We start from the raw sequence: 14,674 nt of genomic DNA, 5'->3' as shown, positions 1-14,674 counted from the left end.
GCTGTGTGACCCTGGGCAAGTCACTTGACCCCCTTTGCCCACCCTTACCACTCTTCCACCTAGGAGCCAATACACAGAATTGACTCCAAGATGGAAGGTAAGGGTTTAAAAAATTTTTTTAATTGATTAGGACCCATATGAAGCTAGTAACTACCCCTCTCTGTCATTAAGGAATGCTTGCTTGATTTATGGGATCATCTTTATCCCTAAAATATTTTCAGTGGTCCAGGGATAGCAGGCTCCCAGGCTCCTGGGAGCATTCATTAGAGACAGAAGACCTTACTTAATTGTACAAAGACAGATGAGGATAGACAGTATACCTTGTGGAAATATACTTACAGCAGCTTATATGCCTTTAAAGATAAGGTATGGTAGATAACAGTTTTTCTTTTAATTATACCTTCAAGCTTAACTCAAGGATAGAGCAAGGTGGCTTTTTGAGATGCAGACTCAATTATAAAATTAATACAGCATAAAATCAATTACATTATAGAACTAATACAGAAGAAACTAGAAGTAATATTAATTTTGATATTTTCAGAAGGAACCTCAAAAGAGCAAACAAGGTTTGGTGAGTGAAGACAAGCAGAGAGACTGAAAGGAAAAGTAGGGAGTGAAGAATATGCTGATTCCTCCCTTCTATTTCTTTTGGGTGGCATAAGAGATTGAGTAACCAGCACTAGAGAGGCCAGTCAGGGAATAGTAATCTTTTCTCTTCCTAATTTTGCATGGATGCTTGAAACTATTCCCCTTATGAAGGGAGAAGTTTCAAAAAGAAAAGATTGATCCTTATAGAGCTACATTAGCATAAAAATACTGAAAGGGAGCTTCAAAATCACTCTGACTACTTAGGTCATAGAATCCAAAAAAGGAAATTGCTGTAACCTGTCAACAAACATTTTGTCTTTTATGCACTCAACCGATATTCACTAAATGTTTCATATTTTAGAAGGCTATGCTAGATAAGGGTGCAGATTGTGAGGGAAATACAAAGTTTGGGAAAGATGTGGCCCCTGCCCTCATCCTTGGGTAGACAACAGTCTTAGTAGGAGAGACAAACACCAATAGAGCTATCATATAATAATATAACATACTAAATGATTGAGTAGAATGCAAAATGTTCAAGAAGGATTCCAACAAAGAGGAAGAGAGCATTTAAGGGATCAGGAGCAACCCAAGGAAAGGTAGAAGCAATCAAATTTGGTGTATGTATGCTCAAGAAGCAGAAAGTTCATTTTACTCACTTTTTAATGGAAAGGAATAGTATGGAAGAAGGTAGAAAGATGGAGTGTTTCTCAATTATAGAGGACATGAACGTAGTCAGAGAAGTCAGAAAAGTTCAAATTTGACTCATTAAGTAAGAAGGAACCACTGAAGAAAAGTTTTAGAAGAAGAGAGACAGAGAGACAGAAACAGAAGGAGAAGGAAGGAGGGAGGAAGAGAGAGAAAGAGAGGAAGGAAGAGAGAGAGAGAGAGAGAGAGAGAGAGAGAGAGAGAGAGAGAGAGAGAGAGAGAGAGAGAGATTGATAGTTGATTGGATATGTTAATTGGGTAAGGAGAAGAATGAGAAGTAACCTCAAGGTTTCAAATACCAGGGTTTGGATGAATAGCATTTTACAAACAGAAATAGTGAATTGAGTCAGGAGGAGAAAACAAAAGGGGAAGAATAAGATTGATTTATGGCATGATAAATTTAAATTTCTTGTAAGATATCTAGATGGAGAGATGCTATTGAGAAGTGGAAATGCAAGTTTAGTTCTCAGAAGAAAGTTCTTCACAAGAGGGAAAGATCAGAAGGCACTGAACAGAGGTAGTTGCTGAACACATAGGAATGAATGAAACCACCAAAGAAGAGAGTGTAGAGAATAAGGGTTAAGGATAGACCTCTGAGGAACATTCACCTTAAGGAATCAGAGGATGAGATGGATGGACTGGTTAAAGATACAAGAGTGTGTTGTTTCTGAGCCTAATAGAGAAAAGAGCATTCACCAGGAGGATGATAGATAACAATGCTAAATGCTGCAGAGAGGGCAAAGGAAGAAGTGGATGTAAAGAGCCAACTCTGTGTCATACTATATAACCATGAAGTTATTTCATGTCTCTGGGTCATAGTTTCCTCACTGTAAAAGGAAGAGTAATCTCTACATCAGAAGTGTCATTCAAATAGAAATGGAGTCAATAAACCAATAAAGGATCCTTGCAGCTAAGAGGCAGCTAGGTGGCACAGTGGATAGAGCACTAGACTTGGAGTAAAGGAGACTCATTTTTCTGAGTTCACATATGGGATACTTACTCAGATACTTACTATCTGTGTTACCCTGGGCAACTCACTTAATCTGTTTACCTCAGTTTCCTCATCTGTCAAATGAGTTAGAGAAGGATATGGCAAACTGTTCCAATATCTCTCACAAGAAAACCCTAAGTGGGGTGCTGGAGAGTCAAACACAACTGAAAAATGATTAAAAAGGATCTCTGCAAGTTTCATGTCAATTCAGAAAACCATATAGTAATTTTATCTATGTTTTATTATACTTTTGTTTATTTTATTAAGTATTTCCCAATTATATTATACTCTGGTTCAGATTATACTCGGGAATATAATGGGCCAAATATGGTCCATTTGCCAAGTATTTGATACTTCTGTTCCAGATGATCTGATATTTTCAGCTCTATTATATCATCTTATGACTCACTGCAAAAGTTCATTGGATTTGGCAATTGGTAGTTCACTGGTGACCTTTGAGAAAGAAATTACAAATGAGTGGAAAGAAGGAAGCCAGATTCGAAGAGGTTGAGTGAGAGTGGGTAATGAGGAAGAGAAATCACTTAGCTATGAATTGGCAGAGAGAGATGACTTGGTAGTTGGTTGGGCTAGGAGGCTCAAGGGGTAGAAGGTAAAGTCAACTGAAATTCATATTTTGTTTTCCAGAGACCTTCAGAAGAATGGCAGAAATTATCTAGATATTCTACAATAATTCAATACAACTCAATAAACATTTATTTAGCATCTGTTATGTGCAAGGTCCCATGATAGGTGCTGAGGCTTCAAAGACAAAATGGAAAATAGTCCTTGACTTCAAGGAGTTGATATTCTACTGTGGAATGGGTGGAGTTTTGCTGATCAAGTACAAGAGCACCTAAGGGATTTAGTTAGGTGACTGGTGCCACAATGGATAAATCCATGGGTCTAAAGTCATGAAGTTCTAGGTTCAAATCCAACCTTAAATACTTACTAGGTATGTGAATCTGAGTAAGATATTTACCACTATCTGCCTCAGTTTCCTCAATTGTAAAGTGGGACTAATGATCACACTTACCTCCCAGGTTGTTGTGGGGATTAAACGAGATTATATTTGTAAAGATCTTAGCCTAGTGCATGGCACATAAAAAGCATTTAATAAATATTTATTTCTTCTCCCACTCTTTCCCTTGCCATTAGAGCCCCTCTTTTGGGAACATCACTTTAAGACACTGAAAGAGATATTTGTTGTTTAGTCATTTTTATCATGTCTGACTCTTCATGACCCCATTTTGGGTTTTCTTGACAAAGATACTGGAGACTGGTTTGACACTTCCCTCTCCAATTCATTTTACACATGAGGAAACTGAGACAAATAGGACTAAGTATCTTTCCCAATGTCATACAGCTAGTAAGTATCTGAGGCCAGATTTGAACTGGAAAAGATTCACCTTCCTGACTTCAATCCCAGCACTTTATCCACTTCTACCCTTTGAACCTCCTAGCCCATCCAACAACTAAGTATAGCCACTTGAAGAGTTTATAATCTAATTTTAGAGACAAATGTAATATTAATCAATCATTCAACCAATGAGTACATCCTAAGTACTTATTGTAATAGACAAAAGGTAAGTATAAATACCTAAAATGGGCCAAACATTATGTTAAGTGCTAAGGGTAATAAGGGAGGGGGAAAGGGAAGAGGAAAAACAATCCTTGTGCTCACAATCTCACATTCCTCAAATACAATATGTAATAGTTAAAAGAAAAAATAAGAAGCATGTAGTTAAATTCTGTATGTATTATTTATACATTGTAAGTACAATTAGGATTTCAGAAAAAAAGGAGAGAAAGTGGAGGGGTCAAGAAATGATGGAAGGTTTCATGAAAAAGCTGGTATTTGAACTGGAATTTGAAGGATGTGAAAATTTGGACTAGGTAGAGTAGAAAGAGTCTTCACAGATGTACAGGATCTCAGCCTGGGAAGGGACCCCTCAGGTCACTTCAGTTAACCATATACCTTTACAAGATCTCCACTGTAAAACTTCCAGAGGGTGATCGATCATCTAGGCTTAACCTGAAGCCTCCTCTCAAGGCAGTCAATTCTACTTTTGCATAGCTCTACTGGTTAGAAAATGTTTCCTGCATCTCTTTGTCTTCTACCCATTGCTCCAAATTCTTCCCTATGGAGTCAAGTAGACTTGAAAATATTACCTGCTCCCCTTTTGCNAAGAGAGGAAGGAAGAGAGAGAGAGAGAGAGAGAGAGAGAGAGAGAGAGAGAGAGAGAGAGAGAGAGAGAGAGAGAGATTGATAGTTGATTGGATATGTTAATTGGGTAAGGAGAAGAATGAGAAGTAACCTCAAGGTTTCAAATACCAGGGTTTGGATGAATAGCATTTTACAAACAGAAATAGTGAATTGAGTCAGGAGGAGAAAACAAAAGGGGAAGAATAAGATTGATTTATGGCATGATAAATTTAAATTTCTTGTAAGATATCTAGATGGAGAGATGCTATTGAGAAGTGGAAATGCAAGTTTAGTTCTCAGAAGAAAGTTCTTCACAAGAGGGAAAGATCAGAAGGCACTGAACAGAGGTAGTTGCTGAACACATAGGAATGAATGAAACCACCAAAGAAGAGAGTGTAGAGAATAAGGGTTAAGGATAGACCTCTGAGGAACATTCACCTTAAGGAATCAGAGGATGAGATGGATGGACTGGTTAAAGATACAAGAGTGTGTTGTTTCTGAGCCTAATAGAGAAAAGAGCATTCACCAGGAGGATGATAGATAACAATGCTAAATGCTGCAGAGAGGGCAAAGGAAGAAGTGGATGTAAAGAGCCAACTCTGTGTCATACTATATAACCATGAAGTTATTTCGTGTCTCTGGGTCATAGTTTCCTCACTGTAAAAGGAAGAGTAATCTCTACATCAGAAGTGTCATTCAAATAGAAATGGAGTCAATAAACCAATAAAGGATCCTTGCAGCTAAGAGGCAGCTAGGTGGCACAGTGGATAGAGCACTAGACTTGGAGTAAAGGAGACTCATTTTTCTGAGTTCACATATGGGATACTTACTCAGATACTTACTATCTGTGTTACCCTGGGCAACTCACTTAATCTGTTTACCTCAGTTTCCTCATCTGTCAAATGAGTTAGAGAAGGATATGGCAAACTGTTCCAATATCTCTCACAAGAAAACCCTAAGTGGGGTGCTGGAGAGTCAAACACAACTGAAAAATGATTAAAAAGGATCTCTGCAAGTTTCATGTCAATTCAGAAAACCATATAGTAATTTTATCTATGTTTTATTATACTTTTGTTTATTTTATTAAGTATTTCCCAATTATATTATACTCTGGTTCAGATTATACTCGGGAATATAATGGGCCAAATATGGTCCATTTGCCAAGTATTTGATACTTCTGTTCCAGATGATCTGATATTTTCAGCTCTATTATATCATCTTATGACTCACTGCAAAAGTTCATTGGATTTGGCAATTGGTAGTTCACTGGTGACCTTTGAGAAAGAAATTACAAATAAGTGGAAAGAAGGAAGCCAGATTCGAAGAGGTTGAGTGAGAGTGGGTAATGAGGAAGAGAAATCACTTAGCCATGAATTGGCAGAGAGAGATGACTTGGTAGTTGGTTGGGCTAGGAGGCTCAAGGGGTAGAAGGTAAAGTCAACTGAAATTCATATTTTGTTTTCCAGAGACCTTCAGAAGAATGGCAGAAATTATCTAGATATTCTACAATAATTCAATACAACTCAATAAACATTTATTTAGCATCTGTTATGTGCAAGGTCCCATGATAGGTGCTGAGGCTTCAAAGACAAAATGGAAAATAGTCCTTGACTTCAAGGAGTTGATATTGTACTGTGGAATGGGTGGAGTTTTGCTGATCAAGTACAAGAGCACCTAAGGGATTTAGTTAGGTGACTGGTGCCACAATGGATAAATCCATGGGTCTAAAGTCATGAAGTTCTAGGTTCAAATCCAACCTTAAATACTTACTAGGTATGTGAATCTGAGTAAGATATTTACCACTATCTGCCTCAGTTTCCTCAATTGTAAAGTGGGACTAATGATCACACTTACCTCCCAGGTTGTTGTGGGGATTAAACGAGATTATATTTGTAAAGATCTTAGCCTAGTGCATGGCACATAAAAAGCATTTAATAAATATTTATTTCTTCTCCCACTCTTTCCCTTGCCATTAGAGCCCCTCTTTTGGGAACATCACTTTAAGACACTGAAAGAGATATTTGTTGTTTAGTCATTTTTATCATGTCTGACTCTTCATGACCCCATTTTGGGTTTTCTTGACAAAGATACTGGAGACTGGTTTGACACTTCCCTCTCCAATTCATTTTACACATGAGGAAACTGAGACAAATAGGACTAAGTATCTTTCCCAATGTCATACAGCTAGTAAGTATCTGAGGCCAGATTTGAACTGGAAAAGATTCACCTTCCTGACTTCAATCCCAGCACTTTATCCACTTCTACCCTTTGAACCTCCTAGCCCATCCAACAACTAAGTATAGCCACTTGAAGAGTTTATAATCTAATTTTAGAGACAAATGTAATATTAATCAATCATTCAACCAATGAGTACATCCTAAGTACTTATTGTAATAGACAAAAGGTAAGTATAAATACCTAAAATGGGCCAAACATTATGTTAAGTGCTAAGGGTAATAAGGGAGGGGGAAAGGGAAGAGGAAAAACAATCCTTGTGCTCACAATCTCACATTCCTCAAATAAAATATGTAATAGTTAAAAGAAAAAATAAGAAGCATGTAGTTAAATTCTGTATGTATTATTTATACATTGTAAGTACAATTAGGATTTCAGAAAAAAAGGAGAGAAAGTGGAGGGGTCAAGAAATGATGGAAGGTTTCATGAAAAAGCTGGTATTTGAACTGGAATTTGAAGGATGTGAAAATTTGGACTAGGTAGAGTAGAAAGAGTCTTCACAGATGTACAGGATCTCAGCCTGGGAAGGGACCCCTCAGGTCACTTCAGTTAACCATATACCTTTACAAGATCTCCACTGTAAAACTTCCAGAGGGTGATCGATCATCTAGGCTTAACCTGAAGCCTCCTCTCAAGGCAGTCAATTCTACTTTTGCATAGCTCTACTGGTTAGAAAATGTTTCCTGCATCTCTTTGTCTTCTACCCATTGCTCCAAATTCTTCCCTATGGAGTCAAGTAGACTTGAAAATATTACCTGCTCCCCTTTTGCCTTCAGAAAGGACTAACAACTGTGCCATCTAGACAGGAAAAAAAAACTCATCCCAGACAGAGTTCACAAACAGATTCAATAATTCATTTGGGTGACTAATAACCTTCAATGTCACAATAGAGGACGCCCCCAGATGGAAGCTGACTTTATGTGTACATCTGTCTATAATTATCTTTGTTTGTGTTTGACCTTTTACTAATTCCTCTGGTGCCCAAGAACCAGTTTAAAAGCTCCTGCATGATAACATTACAAAGGTAGGTTACCATCTGCTGTTTTTCCCACCTTGCTCATGGATGACTCACCACTCTGGGTACCCTGGAAGGACTCCCAAATGTCTCCTCTCTGATCCATAAGTGTATAAAGTGATGAGTTTTTCATCCCTCCCATGGTTTGTTTTGCCAACTCAGGGTAACCGCTTCAGCATGCTCCCAGGTGACAAAGGCAAAATCCGGTAATCTCCACTTCCAAGCTTTAAAAGGGTTAAGAACAGACCATGCTCCCTCTCAGGCAAGCTGCAAGAGAAGGCACCCAAACAGAGGGAGGAAAGATGCTGTCAGTTCTCCAAGGGGAATATCCCGGGAGACAACTGCTAAAATGGGGGCAAGCACCCTGGAGAACATAGCCAAGTGGGGCCTGCCACGGGTCAGGATGGGTAATTGGAATGCCATTCTAAAAAGTACATTATCACTTGGGTTAAGCAGAGGAAGTGGGAGGAAGGTCAGTAGAAGCAGGAGGGAGACTGAAGAAAGATTGAGAGATACAGGGGGAAAGAGAATGCCAGAGGACAAAGAAAAAGAAGAGAAAAGGAGGAGGAATGAAGTTAGAGAATCCATGAGAGAGAAAAAGAATAAGGGGAGGAAGCAGAACATTGGAGGAGAAATAAAAAAACTTGATTTTTGAAAATATTCCTGTTGTTTTAATGTTTATGTTTCCCCTGCAGAAGCTGGCTGTTACCTAAAGAATGGAGTATTCTCCTCTCTTCTTGTCTCACTCTTCTGAATAAAACCAAATCCTCAATGTTAGTGTTGAAAAGCATATTATTTCATAGAAAGAGGTCACCCAGTCTTATTTGGGCTGTTGGCTTACCTCTGAACTTTGGCCAACTCCCCTCATGTCTTAATGTTCCTATGCATGACATGAGGATGCATAATTATTCTAGCTGTACCTCTTGGGCATGTGAGGAAGGCCCCAAAGAGGACTTTGGAAATGCTTTTGAAGCTTCTTTGAAAAAGGACATTATATAAAAAACAAAGATTTATCAACAGCTGAAAAAGGGAATATGCAACTTTTTTCTTGAGGAATTAAACTCTTCTATAATAAGAAATAGAAGAAAATCATTTGTTAGGGTATCTACTCAATTATTCATATATTAATTAAGCTAATTCTAAGTCCATGATGAGTAAGGGGTCATTAATCGAGTGTATGGATTCTCTGTCAGCATGTGTAGCTTAAGATTTCCCTGCACATGCTGTGGGACATGTGGGGTGGAGGGCAGTCTGCTAGGAGTTGAAGTGAATGCTTTGTGGCTGACCCATGGGCTATCAGGGTTACCCATGAAGCTGTCACCCACATTGCTGTATTCCAGATCTCTCCACCCCTCAAGGGCTGAAATTCAAGACTATCACAGAGACCACCGTGGAGGTGCAGTGGGAACCCTTCTCCTTCTCCTTCGATGGGTGGGAGATCAGCTTCATCCCAAAGGTAACAACCATTTGGTTAGACTGTTAGATGCCCTTCTTTCCAGGACTAACTCTCCACCTGGAATTGGGTCAGTTGCCTAGAGGTAATTGATGCCTGAAGGCGATGAAACCCAAAGAGATTAAAAGTTAGCATCACTAGCTAGTGGCAGAACCATGAGTAGAATTTGTGTCTCCTTCCTATTCCAGTGATAATTTCTACCACACCAAGCTTTGTTTCTCTTGGGTGAATATAATATGGTATATTTATGATGATGTATTTACATCTAGTCAGAATAGTGATGTGGAAGAGATATTGGACTTGGACCCAAGAGACTTGGGTTCTTGTCCCAGTTCTGCCACTAAGTATCTGTGTGTCTTTTGCTGACAAGTCATTTAACCCCTCTGAGTCTCAGTTTTCCCTTCTGTAAAAGCATAATAATTGTTTTACTACCTACCAAATAGAACTGCTCTGAAGAAAACACTTTGTCATCCTAAAAGTACTATAGAAAGATAAATTGTTGGTAAGTAGCCCCCTCTGCAAAATGAAGAGGACAACAAGGTCATTTCTAGAAACACTTTACTGGTTAAGCAACATGTTTTTGGTCTCAGGGGACCAGACGTAAACTCGGACCACTGATCAGTTGCATGAAAGGAATAAGTATGGTCAAGTTAATTAAAATCAAAAGGAAGGTTAATAGAAACATTCACAGAATATTATTTCTCCTCAAAGTTCCAGGAGTTAATGGGTCCACCAAATTCAAAAAGAACAAAATCCACGGTTAAAATGATTCTCTTCTTTAGGGTGCAAGAAATGCTAGACTCAGTCAAACACCAGCCCCATGCAGTATTATGCCAGTAACACCCACCAAGGAACACTTAGTAAGAAAGCATAGCTCTTTTCCATGACATCATTCTCTAAAGGTTACAACTAGAAAGAACCCTAACATCTTTAGCTTCCCTTAATAACCCATTTGAAATACATCATGAATTTGTCTAAACTCTTCTTAAACTTTTTTTTTTAATTTACTACCTGTACTATTTGGGGGTGGTGAGTTTCAAAAGTTTACTACCTACTGGATCAAATAGTTCTTTTTATAAGTTCCACGGGGTGCCCTCTAGTGAAAAGTCCTGGGATCATGAAATTTCAGATTTAGGTGAATTTAGAAGTGGCTATCTAGTCCCCAGAGGCACCATGCATATCCTGTATCCCACTCCCAACACATGATTATATGGTCTTTTTTTAAGACTTCCAATAAGATGGAGTCTCCCTACCTCCCCATCATATCTAGTTATATAGCCTAGTTTGGGCTAATACCTTTAGAGAATGGTAATATTCATTATAGTTTTAATAAACTCCATCCATATCCCCTTTCTCCTCTTCCTCTGTCCAAACTGGGGAATGTTTGCAAAAAAATTACTATATCCCAACCCCTGGTCAACTCAAGTGATTTTTGATGAATTAATAAAATTAATGAATGAAACACAATTCTAGGCAAAAGTTTCCAGGTTTCACCTTTAAATGCCTCAGATTGTCTTAGAATCATAGAACCCTAGAGATCATCTAGTACAGTAACCCCCTCATTTTTACAGCCCTGAAAACTGAAGCCCTGAGAAGGTAAGGGACTGTCACACAGCCAGTTAGTATCAGTACCAAGACAAGAACTCAAATCTCCTGACTCCTAGTTCATTGTTTTTCCACTGGGCCATACTACCTCACTCTAAGGTGGGTTGATGACATGTTTACATCATGACCAATGATTTATTATGGAATTTTATTTTGTGAAGGTGAAATTCTTTTTTTTTACTTAAAGAATGGATTTGAATACTTATAATGACCAAGCTTGGTCCCAGACAAGAGATGGAAAAAAAAATCCACCTTTTCTCTTCTTTGCTGAAGTGGGAGACAATGGGTGAAGAATTGTGTATATATTATTAGACATTTGATAATGTTGACTGGATTTGCCAAACTGCTTTTTCCCCCTTTTTTCCTCTCTTATTCTGATACAAGATATGACTTAATGGGTAAAGGAAAGGGAGGGACATCTTAGGAAATGAAGATCATTTTGAAAACAAAAGTAATCAATTTTTTTTTTAATTTAATAATGAAGAAGGGGGAAAAGCAATAGGCAACTTGACTCTATACCATCCTACAGAGGTAAGTAGGGAAGTGGGCCTTTGTAAAGAGGGCAAAATTACATCACCTTACTGATATACAGAGACAAAATTGTGTGCCAGCTTCCCTTGTGCCCAGCCTTAAACTAAAGTATTGGATGAAGGCAGCGGTCTTGAAGAATAAGCATTCTATCATTCATGTGGTGACCCTTTTACTTTTCCCCTTGAAGATGTCAGGCTCACTGATTTTTAAAGAATAACTCTGCAAGGTTCATCTGGACATTCTCCATGTTCAGTTCTGGGAATGACTGGCTTGAAAGGAAGCTAGGTGTACATGGAAGGTGCTGGTGATTACTGTTTGCCATGCCAATGCCAGACTCATCCTCTGGTTTTGCAAGGCCAAGTGTACTGAGAATAGAGTATGGAATAATGAGGTAGTGGATGTGTACAGGGTGATTGAATTGATGAAGAATGATGTGTAGGAGGAGAGGAAATAATATAATGTAATTGCAAGTCTTATGAAGATGTCTAGGTTTGGATCCCCAGAAATTTGTGGATGAGTACTGGTAGAATTTTCCCCAGAGTAAGCTCTAATTTAATTAAGTTGTAAGTCTATGGAAAGAGTAGGTCCATGGGGCTAGGTGGAAATTCACCTGTTCCTCTGGTATGGGGAGCCCTAAGACCATACATATTTCTGGGACCCGATAATATCCTCCTATGCAACACAAGTGAAGAACAATAAGGAAAAAGCTTTATTAAACGGATATTATATCTGAACAATGAAGTTCTGAACCCCTCATAGTTTCTGGATTAGAAAAGAAGGCACCTGAGCAGGATAGGTTGGGAAGCACAATTATAAGAGCTTAGGTTGTATAAGTAGGTCAGCTTTAGCACTCCTCTGGTGCCACCAAACACCAAGAAGATGGACTGATAGACAGAGGAATAGGACACAAGTTGGGCAACGTTTCCACTGTATCTAGCAAAGTACATAGGAAACACTTATCGAACAAAAAAGAGAAAATTCAGGCCTATATATTCTTTTTTTGCCCCCTCCATCTTAATCTTTGTTCTCTCCCTACTCCCATTTTGTATTAGCACATTGGAGTAAGTCATGTCACTAAGCTCTAACTCATCTGGCTGAAGGCGAAACAAGACATTGACAGATTCACATCTGATTTAACTCCAAGAGAAAATCCAGATATAGCAAAATAATAGTTCCTGCCTGTATAAAAAAAGTGACTGTCTTTCCTATTTTGAAATATGTTTGTGTGTTTGTATAGATGTTTACACACACACACACACTCAGAACTACCTCCTCTAAATCACCAAGGGCATGCTCTTCATGATTAAGGATGGAATGCCAGCAAAACCTGATGGATGTTACTCAATGTCACCATTTTATCTGTGGCAAAGTTCATTCTCCATTGTCTCATGACAAATTTTCATTGGCAAACTCAATTGATTCATGAGGAGGCAAAGGAATACTTTTAATTAGTGATTCATTTATTAAAATTACAAATAAACTGTGGTCATTTTGCATCACACTTAAGCCTGATGGGAATTAGTCCTAGTTCCAGGCACACAGCTATCTACATGATTAGGTTGGAAATAGCTAGCCATCAACTTCCAGGATTCTGAACTCACACAGACCTTCTCTCCTAGTGATATGTTCCTTTTTCTTTTTTATTTCTTCTTTGCATCTCCCAGAACAATGAAGGAGGGGTGATTGCCCAGCTACCCAGTGATGTCACATCCTTCAACCAGACAGGGCTAAAGCCAGGGGAAGAGTATATCGTTAATGTGGTAGCTCTCAAAGATCAAGCCCGGAGTTTCCCAACAGCAGCCAGTATCTCAACTCGTAAGTGACTCCTGAACCCTCACTCACTCCTATGATAGCCCAGGAGTTGACTCCAGGAATATAAATGTAGACCATTCTGTTTTTAAAGGGAACCTGATGCCTGCCTAAAGGACTCTGGTGAAATTCTACAGAGACTAAGGAAAGATGTAGATTGAATATAGAGTACCCAAGAGTCAAAGGCAAGAAGATGCAGGCTTGAGTCCCCCCTCTAATATGAAATGATTATGTGATACTGGACAAATCACTCGATTTCTCAGTGCTCCATACAGCTCTCTAAAACTAGAAGAAACATAGTGATTTCCTCTGTGTGCTGGTAGTTTCTTCAAAGAAAGTTCCTTTTGAGTCGATCATATGTACTGTTCAAAAACAAACAAAAATATAAAAGGCAGACTTCTTCCCTGGCTTATTGTCTTGACCAATTTCAATCCTGCTCATCCCCCCCAAAACCAGGTTGGAAATTATGAGATTGCTTTTTAGTGTTTCAGTGTTCTGTTTTCAGGCATCAAAGAACTCATTTGCCAGTACTGGCCACTATAGAAAAAGAAGAAATCAAGGGGAGAGAGTAAAATTGAACAGGAGAGAGGGAGGGAGGAAAGAAGGAAGGAAGGAAAGAAGGAAGGAAGGAAGGAAGGAAGGAAGGAAGGAAGGAAGGAAGGAAGGAAGGAAGGAAGGGATGAGGATGATTTCAAAAAAACTTGAAAAGCCTTATATGAACTGATGCAGAGTGAAGAGAGTAGAACTAGAAGAGCATTGTACATAGTATCAGCAATATTGTTTAATGAATAAACATGAATGACCTAGCTATTCTCAGCAATACAATGATCTAAGACAGTCCCAAAGACTCATGACAAAAAATGACATCCACCTCCAGAGAAAGAATTCCAGAATCTGAATACAAACCTAAACATATCTTATTTTACTTTGTTCCTTTTTGTTGTTGTTGTTCAAGATCCCTTCCACAAAATGACTAATATGGGAAAATGTTTTACATGTTCACACATGTAAAATCTATGCGAGGTTGCTTACTGTCTTAGGGAGGGGAAAGGAGAGGGAAGATAGGAGTGAAAGAGAGAATTTGGAACAGAGAATTAAAAGAAAATAAAAAATGTTAAAAAGTTGTTTTTATATGTAATTGGAGGAAAATAAAATATTTTTAAAATGTGTATGCTATACTCTTTTTCTGAGAAACCAGTTGCTAAATATTTTTTAGCATTCTGGTAGCAATTTAAATGACATGGTTGAATAATTGTGGAAAAATAATGTAATGGGAAAAGAATGCAATTAAAATGGATAAAAATAAAGACTATATAGAAATCTGGGAAAAGTCTACATACTGAATATACAAAAGGAAAAATGAATGGGATTTAATGGAGAACCCCCAAATCTTGATGGAGACTTAGAGGGAATAACTGAAAAGTAGTGATTACATTTTACACAAGAAAATTCATCATTTAAGTATAAAGGAACACAGAGGAAGTTTAATTAATTTTTTTGGTTTGATATTATTTACCATAAATATTTTTTTAATTTTTT

General features: G+C 38.2%; 1 protein-coding gene across 1 annotated transcript in view; it reads left to right on the top strand.

Moving 5' to 3' along the window:
- The window catches only part of TNR (tenascin R), a 110,029-nt gene that overhangs the window by 9,654 nt on the left and 85,701 nt on the right, over window positions 1-14,674 (top strand). The window contains exons 4-5 of the mRNA XM_044673994.1: window positions 9,078-9,193; window positions 12,991-13,141. Coding sequence (XP_044529929.1) covers window positions 9,078-9,193; window positions 12,991-13,141 — 267 coding nt within the window. The remainder of the gene's footprint in view (window positions 1-9,077; window positions 9,194-12,990; window positions 13,142-14,674) is intronic.

Source organism: Gracilinanus agilis, chromosome 4 (genome assembly GCF_016433145.1).
Source record: "Gracilinanus agilis isolate LMUSP501 chromosome 4, AgileGrace, whole genome shotgun sequence".
NCBI classification, from domain to species: Eukaryota; Metazoa; Chordata; class Mammalia; order Didelphimorphia; family Didelphidae; genus Gracilinanus; species Gracilinanus agilis.
Note: the sequence above shows the minus strand (reverse complement) of the source record. Positions and strands in the feature narration are given on the sequence as shown.